General features: G+C 40.1%; 1 protein-coding gene across 1 annotated transcript; it reads right to left on the bottom strand.

Moving 5' to 3' along the window:
* Positions 1-7,746: 7,746 nt before the first annotated feature.
* On the bottom strand, positions 7,747-11,261 carry IL6 (interleukin 6). Its single transcript, XM_059487837.1, has 4 exons — positions 11,007-11,261; positions 10,786-10,899; positions 10,419-10,565; positions 7,747-8,176 (listed from the first exon to the last, which is right to left on the bottom strand). Exons 1-4 carry the CDS (start codon positions 11,259-11,261, stop codon positions 7,985-7,987), a joined length of 708 nt encoding a protein of 235 aa, XP_059343820.1. The 3' UTR covers positions 7,747-7,984.
* Positions 11,262-18,433: the final 7,172 nt, after the last annotated feature.

Here is an 18,433-nt window from a genome sequence, read left to right as displayed (position 1 = left end):
TGCATATTGTTTTTAAGTCTTTACATAATATAATGTAGTGGTTTATTTATTACAGAAAGCCATGGTGGGGTTTTGTTGTGGTTTTTCCCAAAATATGGTGATATTTAACTCCCATCCTTATCTCTGTTAACAATTGCCTTTTGGGTAAAGATTTGTCTTTATCTTCACAGTAACCAAAAAGTTGAGCTAATGTTTTAAATACTTCAGTATTCCTCTAAAGTTCCTTGCCCAAATGTTGGTAAGCCTCTGTGGATGGTTACTGTGCTGATCCACTTCAGGTTTTTTATCTTCTTCTAGATTCTTTTATCTGTGGATACAGTAAGGGTTGAGGGATATGTATGTTTGTGTTTTCTAGCACAGTCAGATACTAAGAAAGTATACTTTCCTGCTAAACTTACCTTTAAATGATCTCTATGTTTTCTGGGATTTAGGATGGGGTGGGAGGACACAACAGTTGAATGCTCTGTGTGTATGTGTATAAATTGCTCATACTGTAAGAGAAAGTTACTAATGTATAACTGAGAGAAGAAAACAAGTACACTAAACAAGGTGTGTGCTTCATTTTTATGCTAAAGTCTTGGTCTTTGGACTTTTGGTTTCAATTAGTTTTCTCCCTTTTAACACTGAAGTTCAAGCACTTAAATGGTGACTATTTGGTTTCTGTTAAATAGAAGCTGTTTTGGGTAGATTGCTCTCCGTTCTAGAACTGTGTAGGGTAGTTTGTATCTCTGCAGTGATTTTTTAAAAATAATGTTTATTTTCTCCAAATTATCATTGCAACAAAGGTATTCTAGATTTTGGCATGGCTTTTTTTTTTTTTTAATCCCATGGATTTTTCAGGCTTTTTTTACATTAATTAAATGTTTAAGAATAGGAGATTCCTCAGTTTTTAATCTACCACTACAATTCACAGTAAAATGTTACTGTGTTTAAGGGCTCTGATTGGAGAAACAGAGAAATGAGCCAAGTGAAAAAACTTAAAATGAAGGACAAGAATTGGAAAGAAAAAAGTGAAAATGTTTATGAGAACTAGTGCAAACCAACATGTTCTTTAAAATTCCATTAATCATGATAACTCAGTCAAATGCCATGAAATACTGGCATGGCTAATGCTGATAGACTGCTGACAGTGGAACAGTGCAAGGGCTGAATGCAGAACAGTGTCTCGTGACCATGTATCCTTCTGCTAGTGCAGCCTTCCTAGTGCCTTTTCTCTTACAGTAACTTGAGATTAATCTAACTGCTCACAGTCTCAAGTTATTAAAGAAATTAAATTTTTGATTATTTTTCTTGACTAATCCTAATGGTAATATTATTGAAATAATCTGTTGGTACTTGGTAGTGGCTTTAATCACGGTTATGAACATTTTTCTTCTGTTGAATTTTGTGCAGTAACCTGAGATGTTCAATACTAAGAGATACAGTATTTGGTGTGAAGTAGCTCATATTTCTCAATCAGATTTTACATTTCACAGGGGTGTACAATACCCAAAATGCAGCAGTGGGTGGATGGACCCAAACACCTGCAGAAGTGTATTTCATGTGCCTTGTGTGTCTGACATTTGGGGATGTGGTTTGTGGGTGGTAACCACCACATGGTTGCTCTGGCTGCTTTCCAAGAATTATAGTATTTGGCAAGAGGTAGAGAAATAGGGAAGTGTTTCCTCTTTCATTAAAAGTTTTACAAAAGCATGCATATGTCAAGCACAGGCCAGATTCTGTGACGTGTCCATGCTGAAAGGTTGTCCTAAAAATAGTTTCGTTTCAGATTTTTTGCAACTTGGAATTCCTGGATAAATATTGCTTATGAAATTCTTACTTTGAGCACATTGGATAGGAAATTTTTGGTAATTCACTGCTACTGAAGTATGTTTCAGAAAAGTTATTAGCATAGAAATATTGGGTTTTCAGATTGAGGAGGGGAAAATGTCTTTTATAGTACCTTCAATTCAGGTTACATTGAATGCCAGTATGTAATATAATGTTTTTTGTTTATGTGTCCAGACTTTCATTCCAAATAGTGTTCTTACTGTAATTAAAAGGTGAGTGAAACTTCTCCTTAAATGAACATTTATATTCTTCCCTGGTGGAAAAAAAAAGAAAAAAGAAAAGAACAAGTATTAATCATTAAGTCTTGGTAATTAATTGTATGGTAGCAAAAAAAAAAATAGCAGGTATTTTTTTTCAAGTTTGAAAATGAAGAAATCTTTGGTATGGATGTTGTGAAGTTACTTTGCAGTTTTTGTAATTTTCACAAAATTTGGATGTGTTTGTAAGAGCATATTATTGGTTTGGGAAGTTTTACATTAAAGAGATTCCTGTGAAGAATGTTAATTCCCTTAAGAAAGGTCAGAAATATGTTTGTTTCAGCAAGACTAGAGATTTTTTGGTGGTGCTAGGGAGAAGAGAGCCAAGTCTAAGGGGTAAGGTGGAAGAACTTTCATGTTGGTCAAGGCTGGGGACTTTAATTAGTTGTTACTAATTTCAATGTTCTAAGCTGATTTTTTCCTTTCTGTTTTTCTTCCAATAGAACTTGAGAAAATTTTATTTTACTGTCACATAGGAGACACCTAGAAAAGAGCAAGTTTTCCTGCTTGACTGTATTGATCTCTGTCACTGAATCAGTGCCTTCTGCAGCCAGGTGTAGATTATTTTCTGTGATGGGGTTTGTGATGGAGTCCTGTGAACTCTTAGTGTTGGAATAAGGCCAGTGAGCATAGTTTACTGAAAAACGGGCTCTGGCTACCACAGCTGAGCTCAAGGCTGCAGTGTAGATGTGTGAAATAAAATCATTGATGCCTTCCTGAGTTGGGTGGAGATTGTACTGACTTTGAGGTATCATGTTGATCATAGCCTGGAGATAGGGATTGTTTGGCTTTTTACTTTGTGCCTTCTAAGTGAGGGATGTGCAGTGTGCTTGTGGTTGCCTCAGTGTCAGGGAAATGCCACCTGTCACTGGAGCCTGTTGTACCTGGTGACAAGCAATTGTGCAAGGGACAGAGAGGGAGTCTTGTGAGTTTGATGGTTTTCTTGGTCTTGGTGCATGGACTGTGGACATCCTGCTTAGGAGGGTAGAAAAAGGATAGTCAGTTTAGTGTCATCACTAAAGGGGGAAAAAAAAATCTGGCTTTCAGTATAATTTTATTCTTAATAATTTGATCTTCAAAGGAACTTGTGTGCTCCGTAAACTTTTCAAGGCCTGGCCAGTTGTGAGGCAAAATCAAGGTGATGGGGAATTTGTAACAGGTTTTGAATTTTGCTACAAATTTCTGGTGTAGACACAACTGGTACAAAGTAACTGTGCTGTATCTCACATATGAAATGTAGAGCCTGTGTGGTTTTTTTCCTTGATTGAATTCACCAGCAAAGCTCCTGTTAGCTGAACTATAACACTTAAACACATAAAGTGTGCAGACCGAATCAATGTTCAGAATTTTGTCACAACAGGCCGGTCTGGTGAAGTATAAAACTTATCTTTTGCTACTTCGTATGGCTGTCTTCCAAAATGGGTATAGATGACAAAGAACTGCTGAAGATTTCATCTTCTTGCTTTGTGTGGTAAATGAAACACACATCTAACATAATGGTTTTTATCAGGAGAATTGCTAAATCAAACTGTATATACCCTGGATGCTTTTGGAAATATTTTCTTACAGTCTTGGAATTTAAGCTATGATGGTACTGTTGATATGTGGAAATTAAAGCTCATTACATCTGTTTTCACCACAGCAGGAGAGACCACATCCTGTTAAATGTCATATGACTTATTTATTTTTTACAAATAATGACTTAATTGCAATTTTTAAGTACTTTTTCCATGATGGTTTGTGATGCAATAGCCATTTCTTGGTTAAGCTTGTGGGTTACATACATTGTTTCTTGGTCATGGTTATGTTAATTCAGGATTAGAGGATGAGTTACATGGAGGGAATGTTTATCTTGCTGTGTGGAAAAGAATATGGCAGGGCAAATCAAATCTCACTGTTTTGATTCTGATGGTGAATGTTTGTTTGTTTTTTTAAACATTTTCTCAGGAATTACTTTCTCAGGAAAGGCAATCTTAGATTCTGGTCACTAAATAGAAATCCAGATTGCAAAATTTCTGTAGAGTATTTTCTGCTGACTGCCAAAATCAGTCTTGAAAGTATAGGAGGATTTGGTTTAATCTGATTAGTTACAGAAATTGGTTGATTTTGCTAGTAATTCATGGAAGTATTACTTCAAGGATGAAGCCTACAGAGGTTGCGTTTCTTTTGAGAGTAAGGGAGTAGGTGGGTTTTGGTTTTCCCCTTATCAAGAAGAGGAAAGAAATTCATTGAGAGAGATCAGAAATTGTTATCTAAACATTTGACTTGAAAAGCAAGGGCTTAATCACAAGGTCTCTAGTTATATACACACACACACACACACACACATATATATATATATATATATGTATGTGGTTTTTTTTTTGTTTGCTATTACCTTGACCATGAGGACTTTTATGTATACTAGTGCATACTTACCTTTCCATCATTTTATCTTTGAAATGGAAATTGGAAAATACTAATAGTTACAAATAACAATGGCAAACATAGGGGGAAGTTTGCCATCAAGCTAAGCTGACCTGTTGACTCATTACTGCTGAAAAGGGATGCTGCTGCCATGTTTAACTGATGGTGTAACTCTTCCACCTCTTGTAGCTTCAGCCTGGTTTAGCTAATCTCACCATCAGCTGTTGATAAAATCTGTGGAGGCACTAGAGATGCATGCAGTCTCATTCAAGTAGTTGTTCTCTCTGCCAAAATTTAGTGTTTACACCAATAGCAGGTAGGGAATGGTACTGCAACCTGGGAGGCTGGTCAGGTTGAAATGTTTTCTTCTTTTTTTTTTTCCTTAGAAGTTTCTTACTCAGTAAAGTATGGTTAAAAAAATTAAAAATGGTACTTCAGAGACTATCCCTTACCCCCATCCCCCAGTTTTCTATTACAGATGACTTTAGTTTTAGGTTGCATTCTGTCTTTTTGGTTTTTTGGGGGTTGTTTTGTTTTTTTTCTCTCTTGTCCAGCATTCTGGTGTTACAGCAGCTCCTCTTAGGGATATTTTGTTTCTCATCTTAAGCAGTGTTTCTGAATACTGTGGGTTTTTCTTGCATACTGTATAATGTATGCATGCTTTTCAACATAGCTTTACCTTCTTCCTTCTTTGGGAATTTAAAATCAGGATGAAGGGAACTGGTCATCTGTGAAGCATTCCAGAATCTCAGTGTGAGGTTAACGACTGAGGATGAATGGAAATGTGGGGAAAGGCTAGCTGGGATGTGCAGGGCGAGGCTGGTCCTGTACAGCAGTTGCCAAAATGCTGCTTTGGTGGGTAATTTCCTATTTTTCTAGGTCATTATTAGCAGGTCTTTTTTTATTTGGGTTGTGTTAGTGGGAGGGTTTTTTGAGTTTTCTTTGCTCAGTGAGTTGGCTGTCAGTTGGATGAGTTCTCTTCAATAGAAGTGTTGAGGCATTGTTGCTGAGTGTAGTTAGGATTGCTCATCACTTTTTACTATTGTTCTAGGTTTTTTATGTGTTTGTGTTGGTCTGCCAACTAAAATAAATGCCTTTGTATGTTTTACTGATGTAAAATAGTTTCTACACAGCAAACTGGAAAAAGAGTGATAAGTTGGTTCATTTGAGAGGCCCTGTAACATGCTCAGCAGTGTTTAGGTCTTCTCTGATTTCATCTCAGTTCCCTACTGGAAATACTTGTGTGTCAAAAGCACCAGTGAGTGTTGGTTTCAGCAAGTGGTGCTGATCCTGGGAGCAGTCCCTGAAGTTGCCGCTGTGACAGGAGATTGATGGCCAGCAAGGCAGCTGCTGCACTGAAGGGCCCTGAGAGCTGTGGAGGAGCCACAGGTGAAACAATGGCAGCTCAGTGACACCATCAGGAATAACACTGCTCTAGGAAGGACTTGAAAGTTGACTTCCTCACCCAACAAGTGGTAATCTTTGCTCATCTTCTGCACCCTAAAACGTGGCAGCATTTACATATTCACTGGAATTGCTGACAGCCTGGGTAGCCATCAGCTGCAGGGTGCGGGTGGAAGTGTCGGTGCTTGTCTGTCAGTTGCAAGGGGTTTCAGCTCCAATTCTTACACGAGTTTTGGTGTTTCAGGAGATCAGTGTGAGTGTGTTTATATGGAGTGTATATAGTAACTAATGGTGATCTCAGGAAGCCACTCTCTGCTGGGAGAAGTGAAAACAGGAGATGGTTTCCCTTTTTTTTTTTACCCCCTCTGTTCTCACATGTTAGGTCCAGTGTGGGATCTACTTTGGGTCTTTTAGCTATTATTGGCATAGTAAAGGCCAGAAAGGTCTCTGAACAAGTGGTCACTAAAAGCAAATTCCTGTGAGTATAAGCAGTGAAAAGGCCAAGCCAGGCTTTCCTATGTTTCCTGAGCATGTGCCAGGACAGTTAAAGTAGGATCTTACATGTTGTTAGAAAACCCATTCACCACAGACATCTTTCAAGATCTCCTTGAGATCTCCTCATTCCTTCTCCAGATGTTGCTCAACTTGAGATGACAGTTTTACCATATTGGGCAAAGCAGTGGTTTGTTTTGTTTTGAGCATCTGAGATGTGAGCAGTGGGTGGACTGGTCACTGTTTTGGCATCCCCGGTGGTGGAATGCATATGTGGACAATCCGATCACTCAGAGGAAGAGGAGAGTTTGCTGACATCCTTATCCACATTCCAAGGCATGCCTTTCATCTGTGCATCTTCACCACTGTGCCAGAAGGAAAAGTGAGGGTAATTCATAATCTACCATTTGTAGGGGCAAAGCTTGAGGGACTTCTGCTGCCTGCATCCCCTGTGTGGTCTGTGAATTCCTCTGAGTTGGGGTATATGAGGTGCCTGCACAGCTACAGTGCTGCAGATGATGCAGCCAAGGAAAGTTTCAGTGGTTTGGTACTCAGGCTTAAGTCTTGTTCTGTTTTGTGAGGGGTTTTTTTCCACATAAGAATATGCATTCATGGTATGTGGCTTGTCCATACTAGTGAAATATAAAAGACAAATGCATGTTGCTGCATTGCTCAGCGGCAATATGTTGATTTATATTGCTTAAGGAAATAACTTAAATTTCTTTTTTTCTACTTCTTGCAGTAGGGGCCAGAAATGTTTAACCAAACTTGGAAAATTCCCCTGGATGACAGCAATAAAACTAATCAGAGGATAGTATTTGTGTCAAAGTGGTTAATGTGGTTGTCTCACCACTTTATTTAAAAGAGACTATTTGACTTGTAAGAAGATCCTTACAAACAATTTTATTGGGTGTTCTTAATAAATATAAGGCACTTGTCCATTTGTTTCTCTGGAGCATTGATGGTTTATCTTGTTCATTCTTAAGTGTACTTTTCAGTGCATCTGGTTCCTTTATATCCTATTTTAAGAATTGTATGGTAATCAAATTGTCTATGTGTGTACATATGTGCTATGTAGAGAACTGGCCTAATCACACAGGGATGTTCTTGAAAGTGGTTATTCTGATAATTGCAGGTATTAGAAGCTGGATATATTAGAGTGCTTTAGTCTTATTTAAAGTTCACAGGGATTATACAAGCTTTTTCTTAAAAATTGGCTTTTATTTGTCTTAAAAAGGTAAAAAAGTCATAAATATCATCTCTCAAATGTATAAAAAACATAAGTTATACAAAACTTTTTCTGGGTTCTGAAATTTTTTTTTGAATACATATTAAATAAGTTTATATCTGAATAGTACCATTAGACAGGAAATAAAATACATAATTTGTTTAAATTATTTCTAAATATTGAAAATATAAATAAAAATATTAAAACCTAATAAATATCTTAAATACAATAAATAAGTTCCTAAAAGGAAATGGGAATGTATATAGATCCAACCATTGTTACTATTTCTAGTTCTTAAAACAGAACAACACTGTTATCTGCCACCTGACAGATTTGTAACCAAAGGATTGTGCCTGAACTAAAACATTCAAGCACTGAAACTCCTGGTGTTTTTCAAATAGCGCACGGCCCTCACTGTCTTCTCCATAAATGAAGTAAAGTCTCGGAGGATGAGATGGATGGTGATTTTCTCTGTCCAGTCCTTAGTGGACTTCAGCTTTGTGTGGAGGGATTCCTGGGTAGCTGCATCTGGGATGATCACTTCTTCGGGATTGATCACCTGTGAGAAAGACAATATTGGGGGCCTTGGTTAAAGCACTGTCACTGAGCCTGTTATAGAGCATCCATTTGTGTTTTCCCAGCCTGCTGCATTTTTCCACTTTTTCTGTACTGCAGTCAACAGCACTTCCTGGGACTGTGCTTTCCCCCAGCCCTGTTTCTGTGCAGAGGTGTGAGGAATGCTGGTGCCTGCTATGACTGCTGTGTGGGGATCTGGGCTGTAGAGTTTTGGTTTGAATGCAGCCTGTGGCATCGTGGTCCAACAGGCTCTGAGCAGATCAATACACTCCTCCTGCTTTTTGGCAGTCATATGGCTGGTTAGGTAGGGAGATGCTGATCATGGTTTGTTGTAACCTGCACTGCTCCATCCTGAGTCACAAGTTAATCGGCTGACATTGGAGTACTCGCACATTTTGTAGCAGATTAACAAGTTTCCAAAGATGTCAGACTTGTTTAGCTGCTTAATTCTTACTTTCCAGGCATTTAGTCACATATGAGACTAAGTGCCACCAACTTTCACTGATATGTGGGACCATAACTACAAGATGAGTAAAAGTTATTTATCTAATGGGTTATTTATCTAATGCTGACTCACAGCATTGTGCACCCAGTACATAAAGGCCTTTGAAGAACTTGTCCCAAGAAGTGGGACTTGTGAAAACAAGAGTTACATACCCAAATAATGGAGCTGTTTTAGGTGATTTGGAGTCCAAAGTTCTAGCAAGTGTCTGCTTAATCCTGTGTTTAGGATCTCTCCTACCTTTTAACAAGTGGCAAAAAGATGCAACCTCCTTCTGGAACATCTTTTTTGTGAAATATAAGAGAGAAATATTCTTCCTATCCAGACTACTTGAGAGTGTGTTCTGATCACATCCACTTTTCCTGGTATGCCCAGCTGCTTGTGCTCTGTTAAAGTTTGTATCTGGATATCCAGACACGTATCATGCTGATGGATCTGTTTAACCACAAGTGATGGATTCTGGCTTTGCTGTCCTTAAATAGCAGATTTTTCTCTCACAAAGAAAAATTTCCAACCTGAAGTTCAAGGCCTTTTCTCAAAAACTCCACAGTTTCTGCAAGTGCAAGTTTTGGTTTTGGTCACTGTGTTTAATTCTGCCTGTTTTGATTACCTTGGTAAAAACAACAACAAAAAAAAAAGGCCTAAACCCAACAAACCTAGTCTCTCTCAGTTATGAAACAAACTTTCTGCAAACTCGTGTATCAAGCTGGAAGCCAGTAATCAGTTGCTGTCTTATGACAGGACTATTATTCTCAGCTAGCACAGTGTGAAAAAAGCAGTTCAGCTTCCTTTCACATAAAGAATGATGGGCATAAGTAAATATGTTAGGAAAGGTATGGCAAACACACAATGCACAATAGGTTTTTCACATGCTGAAAATTGCCTAGAAGGAAATAATGCCCCAAGACTTCTGCAGTCCTTACCTGGGTGATTTTTAATCAGGCAAATGCTTTCACCAAAGACAAAGGGATGTGTTCATATTAAGGATTATTAAAATGAGCAAGAACTACATGAATTAAGTAAAGTTTTGAAATGTGATCTTTCAAAGCTTTCCAAAACATGAAAAATGTCTGTCAGAAATTAATAGCATTTTAGTTTACCAGATCAAGAGAGAAATTGGTATTTTTGTGAAAGATCATTTGTAAGCAAAATATGTGTTTTTCGGTAGGGAGCTGTCTGATATACTGACAGCAATATCTCAATATACCATACAGCTTGGCTTAGAAGTTTGGGAAGTTTGGTTTGGAGAGTTTTAAAGAGAAATAACATTGTAAAAATACACTTGGCTTTTTCTTTTCTTTCTTTTTTTTTTTTTTTTTTAATGTGGGCTTTAAAAAAAAGTTGCTGACTTCTGCTTCTCAGTGAGTTCCAACATCAGTACAGGCTGAATTGCAGTTCTGCAATTATAGACAAGCTCTCTGAGAAATCCTATTTCTATCAGCTGGTTTAGTGTATTTGTTCTTAAAACAATGATGCGTTTAGGTGGTTTGGAAATTACAACTACCAATAAAAAGTAGGAAGAAGAGTTGTTTCTTTAAGAAAAGAAAGCAAAACTTGGTAAAACCTCTAAATCATAAGGGTAAGATCTGACCATAAGGAACTGTCACCTGTTTTTTCAAGGAACTGAAACATAGCATCCTCTGTTTCACATAGCATCTTCTGTTTCTGACTTCACATCAGTATTAAGCCACAAAAATCATGAGGGAATTTAAAACCAACTCACCATCTGTTTTATGATTTGTGCCAGGTGCTCTGTATTGTAGGATAGCGATTCAACCTTTTGGTTTTCACTAATAAAAGTTTCTTGTATGTATTTGAAGTATGTCTGAAATGTATAAAGCCCACTGGAGATTTTTCTCAAGCATTTATCCTGAAATGAGAGAAAGGTGAGAAAGTCAGTTTAGAGTTCAAAGTGCCTTGATCGCAATGCTGTGTGCAGGTTAGCAGATGATGCTTCTGTAGTGTGGAGGTCTGGCCAAAGCCAGCTAGAGCCGGCACAAATCTTTAGGTCAACTTCCACTGTTCTTTTGAGCAGGTAAAACCTGCCCCAGATATACAGGGTTAGATGGGAAAGGAGAGCTGTTCCTTGCCTCATTAAAGCCGGCGAGCAGACACCCATCTTCCTCCGTCACCTTGGGGAGGTTGAGGTTGTTGTGGAGGAGCATTTCCATGCTGTTCTGGCAGACGGTAAACTTCTCGCACATCTGGGGAGAGACACGGAGAGGTTTGGTCGCACCTTGTCAGGAGGCAGCCGCGGCCGGGCCGGCCGTATGAGCGAGCGAGCGCTTGCCCGCGGTGCGGCCGTACCCACCTCGTTCTGCAGCTGTGTCGCCCGGTCGTGCAGCAGCCGCGCCAGCTTCAGGCTGTTGGGCAGCGCCGCCCGCCGATCCGCCGCCTCCTCCAGCTCTGCCTCCCCCGAGGAGTCGGCGTTGGGCATCGGGGCGGCGGCGGCCCGCGGCACCAGCAGCAGCAGCAGCGGCGGCAGCAGCAGCGCGGCGCGGAGGGTGGGCAGCCGGCGGCGGCCGGCGCGGGCACGGTCGCAGCCACAGTCCCGGGGAAACTTCATGGTGCGGCTTCTTCTCGGCTCCGGCCCTGGCCCCTTGTCGTCGGCGAGGCTGGCGGGTTGAATGAGCTCCGGGCATCTCTGAACGTGTATTTATTGAGGGGGCTTCGAGATTATTCATGGCCTTGGGAAAATCCGGCAATGAAGCAGATACACGAGGGGTGTGTGCTCTCGCAGCGCGCCGGGCTTGACAGGGCTGCTCGAGAGCCGGGATTGTGAAACGGGCCGGGGGGGCGGCCGAAAGCAGCCGGTGGGAACATGAAGTAATCGTCCCTGTAACTCCTTGAGGCCCGGGCTGCTCCCCGCATCCGCCGCCGGCTCACCTGCCCCGCAGGGTCCCGGCCGGGGCTGGAGCCCCCCGGTCCGGCTTTCCTCGGACCCTGCCAGCTCCAGCCGCACAAAACCTCCTGGAAATTATACATGCATACCTGCCTATATACACACATACTTTATATATGCGATACACTTCCGTATGGTTTAATATTTTAACGTGGTTTAATGTTTTACGGATTTCGTATTATTTATATCTATATACATCATACGAAAAAAAATAGCTAAAACATCCCTATATTTTAGCTATTTTTATTATTTGTATATGTGAAACTAAACGCCCCTGTTTAGGCGCTGGGTAGTACAAGTTGCAAGTTGCCTCTCTGAGTGAACTACATGTGGGTAGGATTAAATACATCAAATGCTTTGAATGGACCAAAGCCAGCTCCTGCGGGAGGCTGGCTGCAGGAAATGCCACGAAGTTCCCTGTTATCTGCTGCCTTATCTCTTTCTGCCTACCTGTAGCTGTTGCAGGAATTTTAATCTTTCAGGGGGACTCTTCACCCAGGGCAAGAGTTCCTGTTGGGATCAATCTTGTAGCATGCAGGCTGAGTCAAACTGTTTAAGGCATGCTGACATTGAACTTGTGGAATGTCTTGAACTGATTTTGGCCAAACTCCCTTTTTTTCTTTTTTCTTTTTCTTTCTTTAGTATGAAGTTGGTTATGTTTTCTCACTTAAAAAAGATCAGAGGCTGCATTGGGAATTCCTAACAGGAGAGTACAGAGTTGGGAGAACAGAACATGGGGCATAAGAGAGGTGTTAGAGACAACACAGAAACTGAAAAATATCCCAGATACTTAATTTTCTAAGCACAGCCTGAAAAGAGAGCCTTGGGAAAGAGGCAGAGTACTACTGGTTTTTATTTAATGTCTCTTTCTGTCAGTAGCAGAAAAGCAGCTGTGGTGATTTTGCCCAGTGGAGAGATATTAGAACTGGAACACAAGTGCGAGAGAGCAGTTTTCAAGAGCAGCAATCCATCTCTGCCCAGGTCCCTGAGTGCAGCAGGGGGATGTTGCCAGAACAGTATTTGCTGTAATGTCAGATCTGTGGCATTAGGCATAGAAGAAAGCATGCCACTAGCAGTACGTTTGACTATTATCAATGAAAAGATCCAACTGAAATGTGCTAAAGGATTAAAACAGCCAGGCCAGATGAGCTCAAAGCTTGGTATTTGCTTTTGCATAACCATCAGAGGCAGATACATCAGGGAGGGAACTCCTGCCTACCTCTTTTTCCACTTGCAATAGCACATGGATGTACGTCTCAGGGATTTCCTTCCGCTGCAAGACGACTCATAGGCTGTTCCCTGCAGACTGTCAAACATTTCCTTTACCTAACCTAAGTGAAAGTACTATTCTTAAAATGAGGAAAACTTGGTAGAAGGCTGTGTTTCCTTAATATCTTTTCAGCAAGCATTCTGTAATTTAGTCCTCTCTGTAGCTCTGTAATTCTTAATTTTGTAAACTTATTTTATGCATACCTCATTGTATTGTGAAAGTCTCTATTCCTTAGAAATTTTCAGAGAACATTTTTGTGCTGATCACTGTGATACAGTCTTGCTGATGTATGTAGTTGCATCTGCAGAGTCAAATAAAAGCAAGTTTCCACTGTTCCTCATCTAAAAGTCTCTAAGCCTTCAGTTACTGTTTTCTCATTTTGGGGTTTTGTTTACTTTTTTTTAATATGAATGTCCATGTGACTTTTCAGAAGTACAAAGTATACTTACATGCTCCAGTGAAAGGTACTCATTAATGGCTTAGGAACTCCATTTGATAATCTAGGACAAAGCATAGCATTCAAAGGAGGAAGGAACTGGAATTTACACAATAGCATTAGAATACTTTTATTGCTTTGGACAGTTTCTTATGGAAAATCACTTATTTAATTGGTTCTGTACATAGAAGAAATACTTTTGCACTGATCTATCTGTAATAATGGTTAAATTTTGGGAAGGGTTTACAGGAGATCTGCACTGTATTATTAATTAGTTGGCACTGTACTGCACTGAATTACACTGATTCATCAGTAGTCACGTTGTTCCAAATTTAATAAGCCCTGAACAAACAGCACATGCTCATGAGTTACCTACAGATCAGGAGATCCTGGTACTTAAAATGTAGGAGTATTATAGCTGAGACACTGAGGCATAGTTTCTAGATGCCAAGGAATTTCTTTCCTGCATAGCATCTTTGTAATACTGTAGATTACTGTTCTTGCATCCTTTTATTTCTATTGCACTATATTTCACTGTACAAATTTTTTCTTTTTCTTTTCATTTATACTGTCAACAAGATGGCTGCATCCTGGTATCTAAAAACTTCCTAAGGTGGGATTTCAGAAATTCTCAGTGTTTACCCAACTTTTTCTTCTGTCTGACAAATGAGCACTACTACTGCACATTTCTGTAGGAGCGGAGAGACCATTTCTGAACGTTGTAAAAAAATCTCCCTCTCTGATTGTCGCACATGAAAATTGTTCCAGGTTCCAGTCAAGTTATTGCCAATCCAGGATCATCCCATGTGTTAGGATCAGTGTGCAACTCACTGACCCATTCTGGAAAAGGTTCTTTTTCATCTAGAATTGGTCTGCCTGGGAGCAAGCCTGTGCCACTTTTGTTCTTGATAAATTGGGAAATTTGGAGAAAGGAGCCTGTTTTCAGGAGAGGTGGATGACACCAACATGGAAACGCTATTACCACTGAAGAATTCAACAAACTGCCAGAGCTGTCATGGTCAAAGCTTGTCTTCCCTCTTGTCAGCCATCGGGCACATGTCTACAAGGAGCCCTACCATGTGCAGCAGCAAAACCCAGTGCCATTGGCAGCAGCAGGAGACCTTGCTTGCTGAGTGTTGAGTCAAACATAAATGGCATTCCTACATGGAAAAATAAGGTCTTTCAATGAATTAGAATTACTAGGGTGCAGTAAGTTCCACTCCAATCTGTGTGTTTGATTTGACTGTCTTTTTCTTTCTAATAGTCTCCACTATTTTACAGTAGTAAGAAAACCAGTAATGTCTATTTGGGGATTATGACTTAAAATAGTACTGTTGGTAGTAAGAGAAGAAATACAACTGAAAATGTGGTGTTCTTCTATAGAAGTATTAGATTGTGTGTGGAAAAAAACGCCAATTGTCAGAACTGCAATCATAACAATCACTAAGCAAATAACTTCCAAATATTTTGAATGAGGAGGAAAGCTGATGTCTGATTCCCCTGACATATTTTTGGTTGAATTCCTCAAAGCTTGTTAACAAGAGAACTTGAAGTCTTACAGATCTTGTAAAGAGTGTCAGAGTTCTTTGTAATGTCAAACCAAGCTGCCCTGTGCTGTATTTGAAGTGAACAGGTTGAACAGGTCAGTAATACCGTGTTCTTGTTTCTCATAAGCAAACATTGCTTTGACAAGCTGCATGTCACCAAAGAGCGCTGGTGCACTTGCCTAACGGCCTGTTGGCTTTTGTGGCTTGGCAAGTTCTTTCCTTCTCTGTTGGTTTTTTGCCAAGTAACTTCAAAGTTTTTTGGGGATTTTTTGGTGAAAAGCTTTGGGGATTACTCGTTTTTCTTTCTTAAAGGAAGACTTGCATCATTCTTTAAAAAGGCTAAGATGTGTGGTAAGACTTGAATTTTTTTTTTGAGTGCATCATATACAAGTACCATGAATTTCCTTGCCTCAAGCTAGATCGGAGGTTTAGAGGGAAAATTTTAACTTACCTTTAAATTATGTTCTGGTTTTCAGCTTATCTGCTTAATTTCAAGAAGATAAATAATGCTATGGTCTTCTCTAGCCAACTTCCAGCAGACAACAGCGTCCAGCCATGCAGTCCTAGATGAAAGAGGTCCTAGATAGAATGGTTCTTGGGGAATATCTGAATGCTGCAAGACATATCTAATGGTACAAGTCCTTCAAGTCAAAATGATTGCAGGGATTTTAATGCTGGAATGGGAATGTTGTGGCACCTGACCGTGAAACTTGATTTTCACTAGGAGCACTTTGCTTCTGTGACTGCACTGTTAAATGGCATCAGGAAGCAATTTGATAAACTTTTCTCATGGAAGGAAGGCAGCTGTTGCTTTCTCTCTGTCATAGCACAGTGTGCCTGGTGGGGTGGATGGTGTCCCTTTTAGGGCTGCTTGAGACACCAGAGCAGAGAGCTGGTCAAGTTAGAAATACTGATGGCCTTGGGTCTTTCACAAGCAGCATGTTGTTATCTGGCTTGTTTTGTGAGCATCACTCACGAGGACAACACACTGTTTTGACAGGGATCCCATTTTGTCAGCACTGTGTATTGTAGGGTTGTACTTCTGAAAGAAATCTCTCTCTGTTTTTAAAAATTAATTGACTGTAAGTTCCACTTGTGTTTAAGGAACTTCTTAGTTCCCATTGAGCTTGCTTTCTAAGCATGAAAGATGAAAATTCAAGGAAGTTATATGATGAAGAAGAGCGAGATATTTCAGTCATCAGAGAAGATGACAGAGCTGAAAAGAGAACACTGAGGAGCCTGTGTATGGGAGGTACTGAATGGTGTAAGTATTTATCTTTATTGTTTACCATTTTTAACATGGCACATTAGATGTAGATTGTGTTTTACAAAGCATTCAAAAGTGGGGTTTTCCCTCCAAGGAACTTGCTCAATGCCAAGGGAAACTCAAGGGTGTCAATGTTTATAATCCCACTCAAGAATGCATACCAACTCTAGCTCACCTCAGTAAAGAGTATCTATTTCACTCTTATGCATTGTTCCATGAGACATCTGTAAATCTAACTGTGTTTACCCTTGTCCATGCTCAATGATTTTGTGCCCATAATCTCATTATCAGATTATTGTCTCACGTGGGTTGACATTTAGTTGTGCATTCTCTTGTGTTCTCATTCTGCCTTTCCTGGTGATTGCATTTGTGAGTTTGTAAATTATCTACACAGAAGCCAAGTCACTTAATGAAAATTTTATGTTTTTTTCCTGGAAAGCAGTGGTTTCTCCCTGTAGTGAGAACAGAAACCGGATAGTATCAGTGGTAAAAGTATTGTAACTTCATTGTCAGAATGAGATGCAAGGCTTCAGTACATTCCTTTTGGGAGATAACTTTTCAATAGCACTTTACATGTGTTGGAAATTTCTCTTAGCAGATGGATTACTGGAAAACCAAAATGCAGAGTGCACCTTCAAGTAGTGTTATGTGCTTTCATAAAGGTTTTCTAGCTCAAGGATCTTGTAGTGACACAGTGAAGTTGCTGTGGAGTTTTCCACTTTGGTCATACCATTTTGTTGAGAAAACTAAGTGTCCCTACTCAGAAAGTGGTGCCTTGCACGTTGGGGTACTTGAGTCTTTCTTCCTTTCTGGGTGACTTCTAGCAAACTTCTTAATTTTTCTAAACTGAATTTGTGAAAGGGAGCCTACTTACCTCAGCAGGAGCCCTTTCTAGTTGCATGCTAGCACACTATAAGAGGGTTAATAGATTGTGCTGAATCTGTAATAGTCACTCTTCCCACACTGCTGTTCCTGAAGCAAAAGTGTCCTGGGGGCCAGGTTAGCTATAAAGACTTTGGTCCCATCACCAGAGGATCTGAGTGGTCTAGATCCAACTAATTTTTTCCTTCAGATGGCCAGTTAGATGGTCTGGTGCTTTTTTGTTTAGATTACTCAACCAGGATGTGGGAGATGTTGAATCATATCCCTTCCTTATTTAAATGGATTATGAACCCAGTTTTACTCCTTTACAGGAAAGTCTCCCAACTCCCAAGAAGAATATTGGCCAAGGTGTTTTTCTATTGCTCCTCTTAAAGTGAACTTTTTTATTTTTGTCAGAAAGAGAAGATCAGGAGCCTGTGTGCCACCTTAGTGGATTCCAAGGGAAGTTTGCTCAAATATGTAGGACAAAAAATTCAGACCTTGGGCAGAAATAGAAAGTGATTTCCAGGGACACTCTGACCCCAGAGCTGTTGAGTAAGCCTGGGCAGAAGTGAAGGCCTCACTTCCTCCATGGGCTGCTTTTTGGAAGGAAGAGCTGGTTCCTGTGGTGAAATTGAGGAGGATTGGGTGGCAGGTCCTCCCTGGTAAAGGGTCCTGGCTATCTGGGACTCACACTTGCTTCCTGAGGGGAAAAAGCTCTTCTCCCTGGAGTTTCTTTTGTACTGGTGCAAGAGCTTCTCAAGAGCAACACACCAGCTCTCACATACCCCTTCCTTGGCAGGGGCTCTGTACATGCCTGGCAGGGGAACACCACAGCTCTGCCTGCTCTCTTGGGTCAGGTGCTCCTTGCTGTGAAGTCCCCTGGTATTGCCTGTCAAAAATGCAGAAAGTATTCAGTTTCCCCTGCTGATGTTAAAATGACATGTAGACCAGAAGTTAAAAATAAAAACCAGAAGCAGTCAAGCTGAACTGCTCTGATAGGAAACCATCCCCTTCCCCCCAGCCCTTCCCTACAGCTGCAGCTACTGTGACAATGGCAGTTTTGGTGTGGAGAGGGAACTTGTTAAAAATCTCCCTTTGTACTTTAGCTCAGCATCATCAACCATCACTCCCTGCTGCTCTTACTTAGATTTTCATTGTTACTCACAAATGCTCAAATATTGAAATTTCTATCATGTACTTTTTTCTCATACTCCTTGTCTGGACTTGTCAGTATTTTGAAGGTGCCTAGACTTTCAAAAGATGCTGATGTGAAGGCATCAAGGAGTATTGTCTTTATTCCCTACGAATACAGGAACAATTGGCAAACATGAACAGAGAGCAAAGGCCTTGGTCAGAATTACAGGCATTTTTAAGGAAGGTTAAATTAAACTTTTGTATTTCATTTCATACTATTTTCATTATCCATTTGCAATAGTCTATGCAATTTTTCTT

The sequence above is a fragment of the Ammospiza nelsoni genome, chromosome 1, assembly GCF_027579445.1.
Source record: "Ammospiza nelsoni isolate bAmmNel1 chromosome 1, bAmmNel1.pri, whole genome shotgun sequence".
Classification (NCBI taxonomy): domain Eukaryota; kingdom Metazoa; phylum Chordata; class Aves; order Passeriformes; family Passerellidae; genus Ammospiza; species Ammospiza nelsoni.
This window is presented reverse-complemented; position numbering and strand designations above follow the sequence as displayed.

Coding starts and splice junctions, on each gene's coding strand:
- IL6 (XM_059487837.1), bottom strand. CDS start 11,261: ATGAAGTTTCCCCGGGACTGTGGCTGCGACCGTGCCCGCGCCGGCCGC. Junction 10,900..11,006: donor CGACACAGCTGCAGAACGAG/GTGGGTACGGCC, acceptor GTCTCTCCCCAG/ATGTGCGAGAAGTTTACCGT. Junction 10,566..10,785: donor TGCTCGCCGGCTTTAATGAG/GCAAGGAACAGC, acceptor CTCTCATTTCAG/GATAAATGCTTGAGAAAAAT.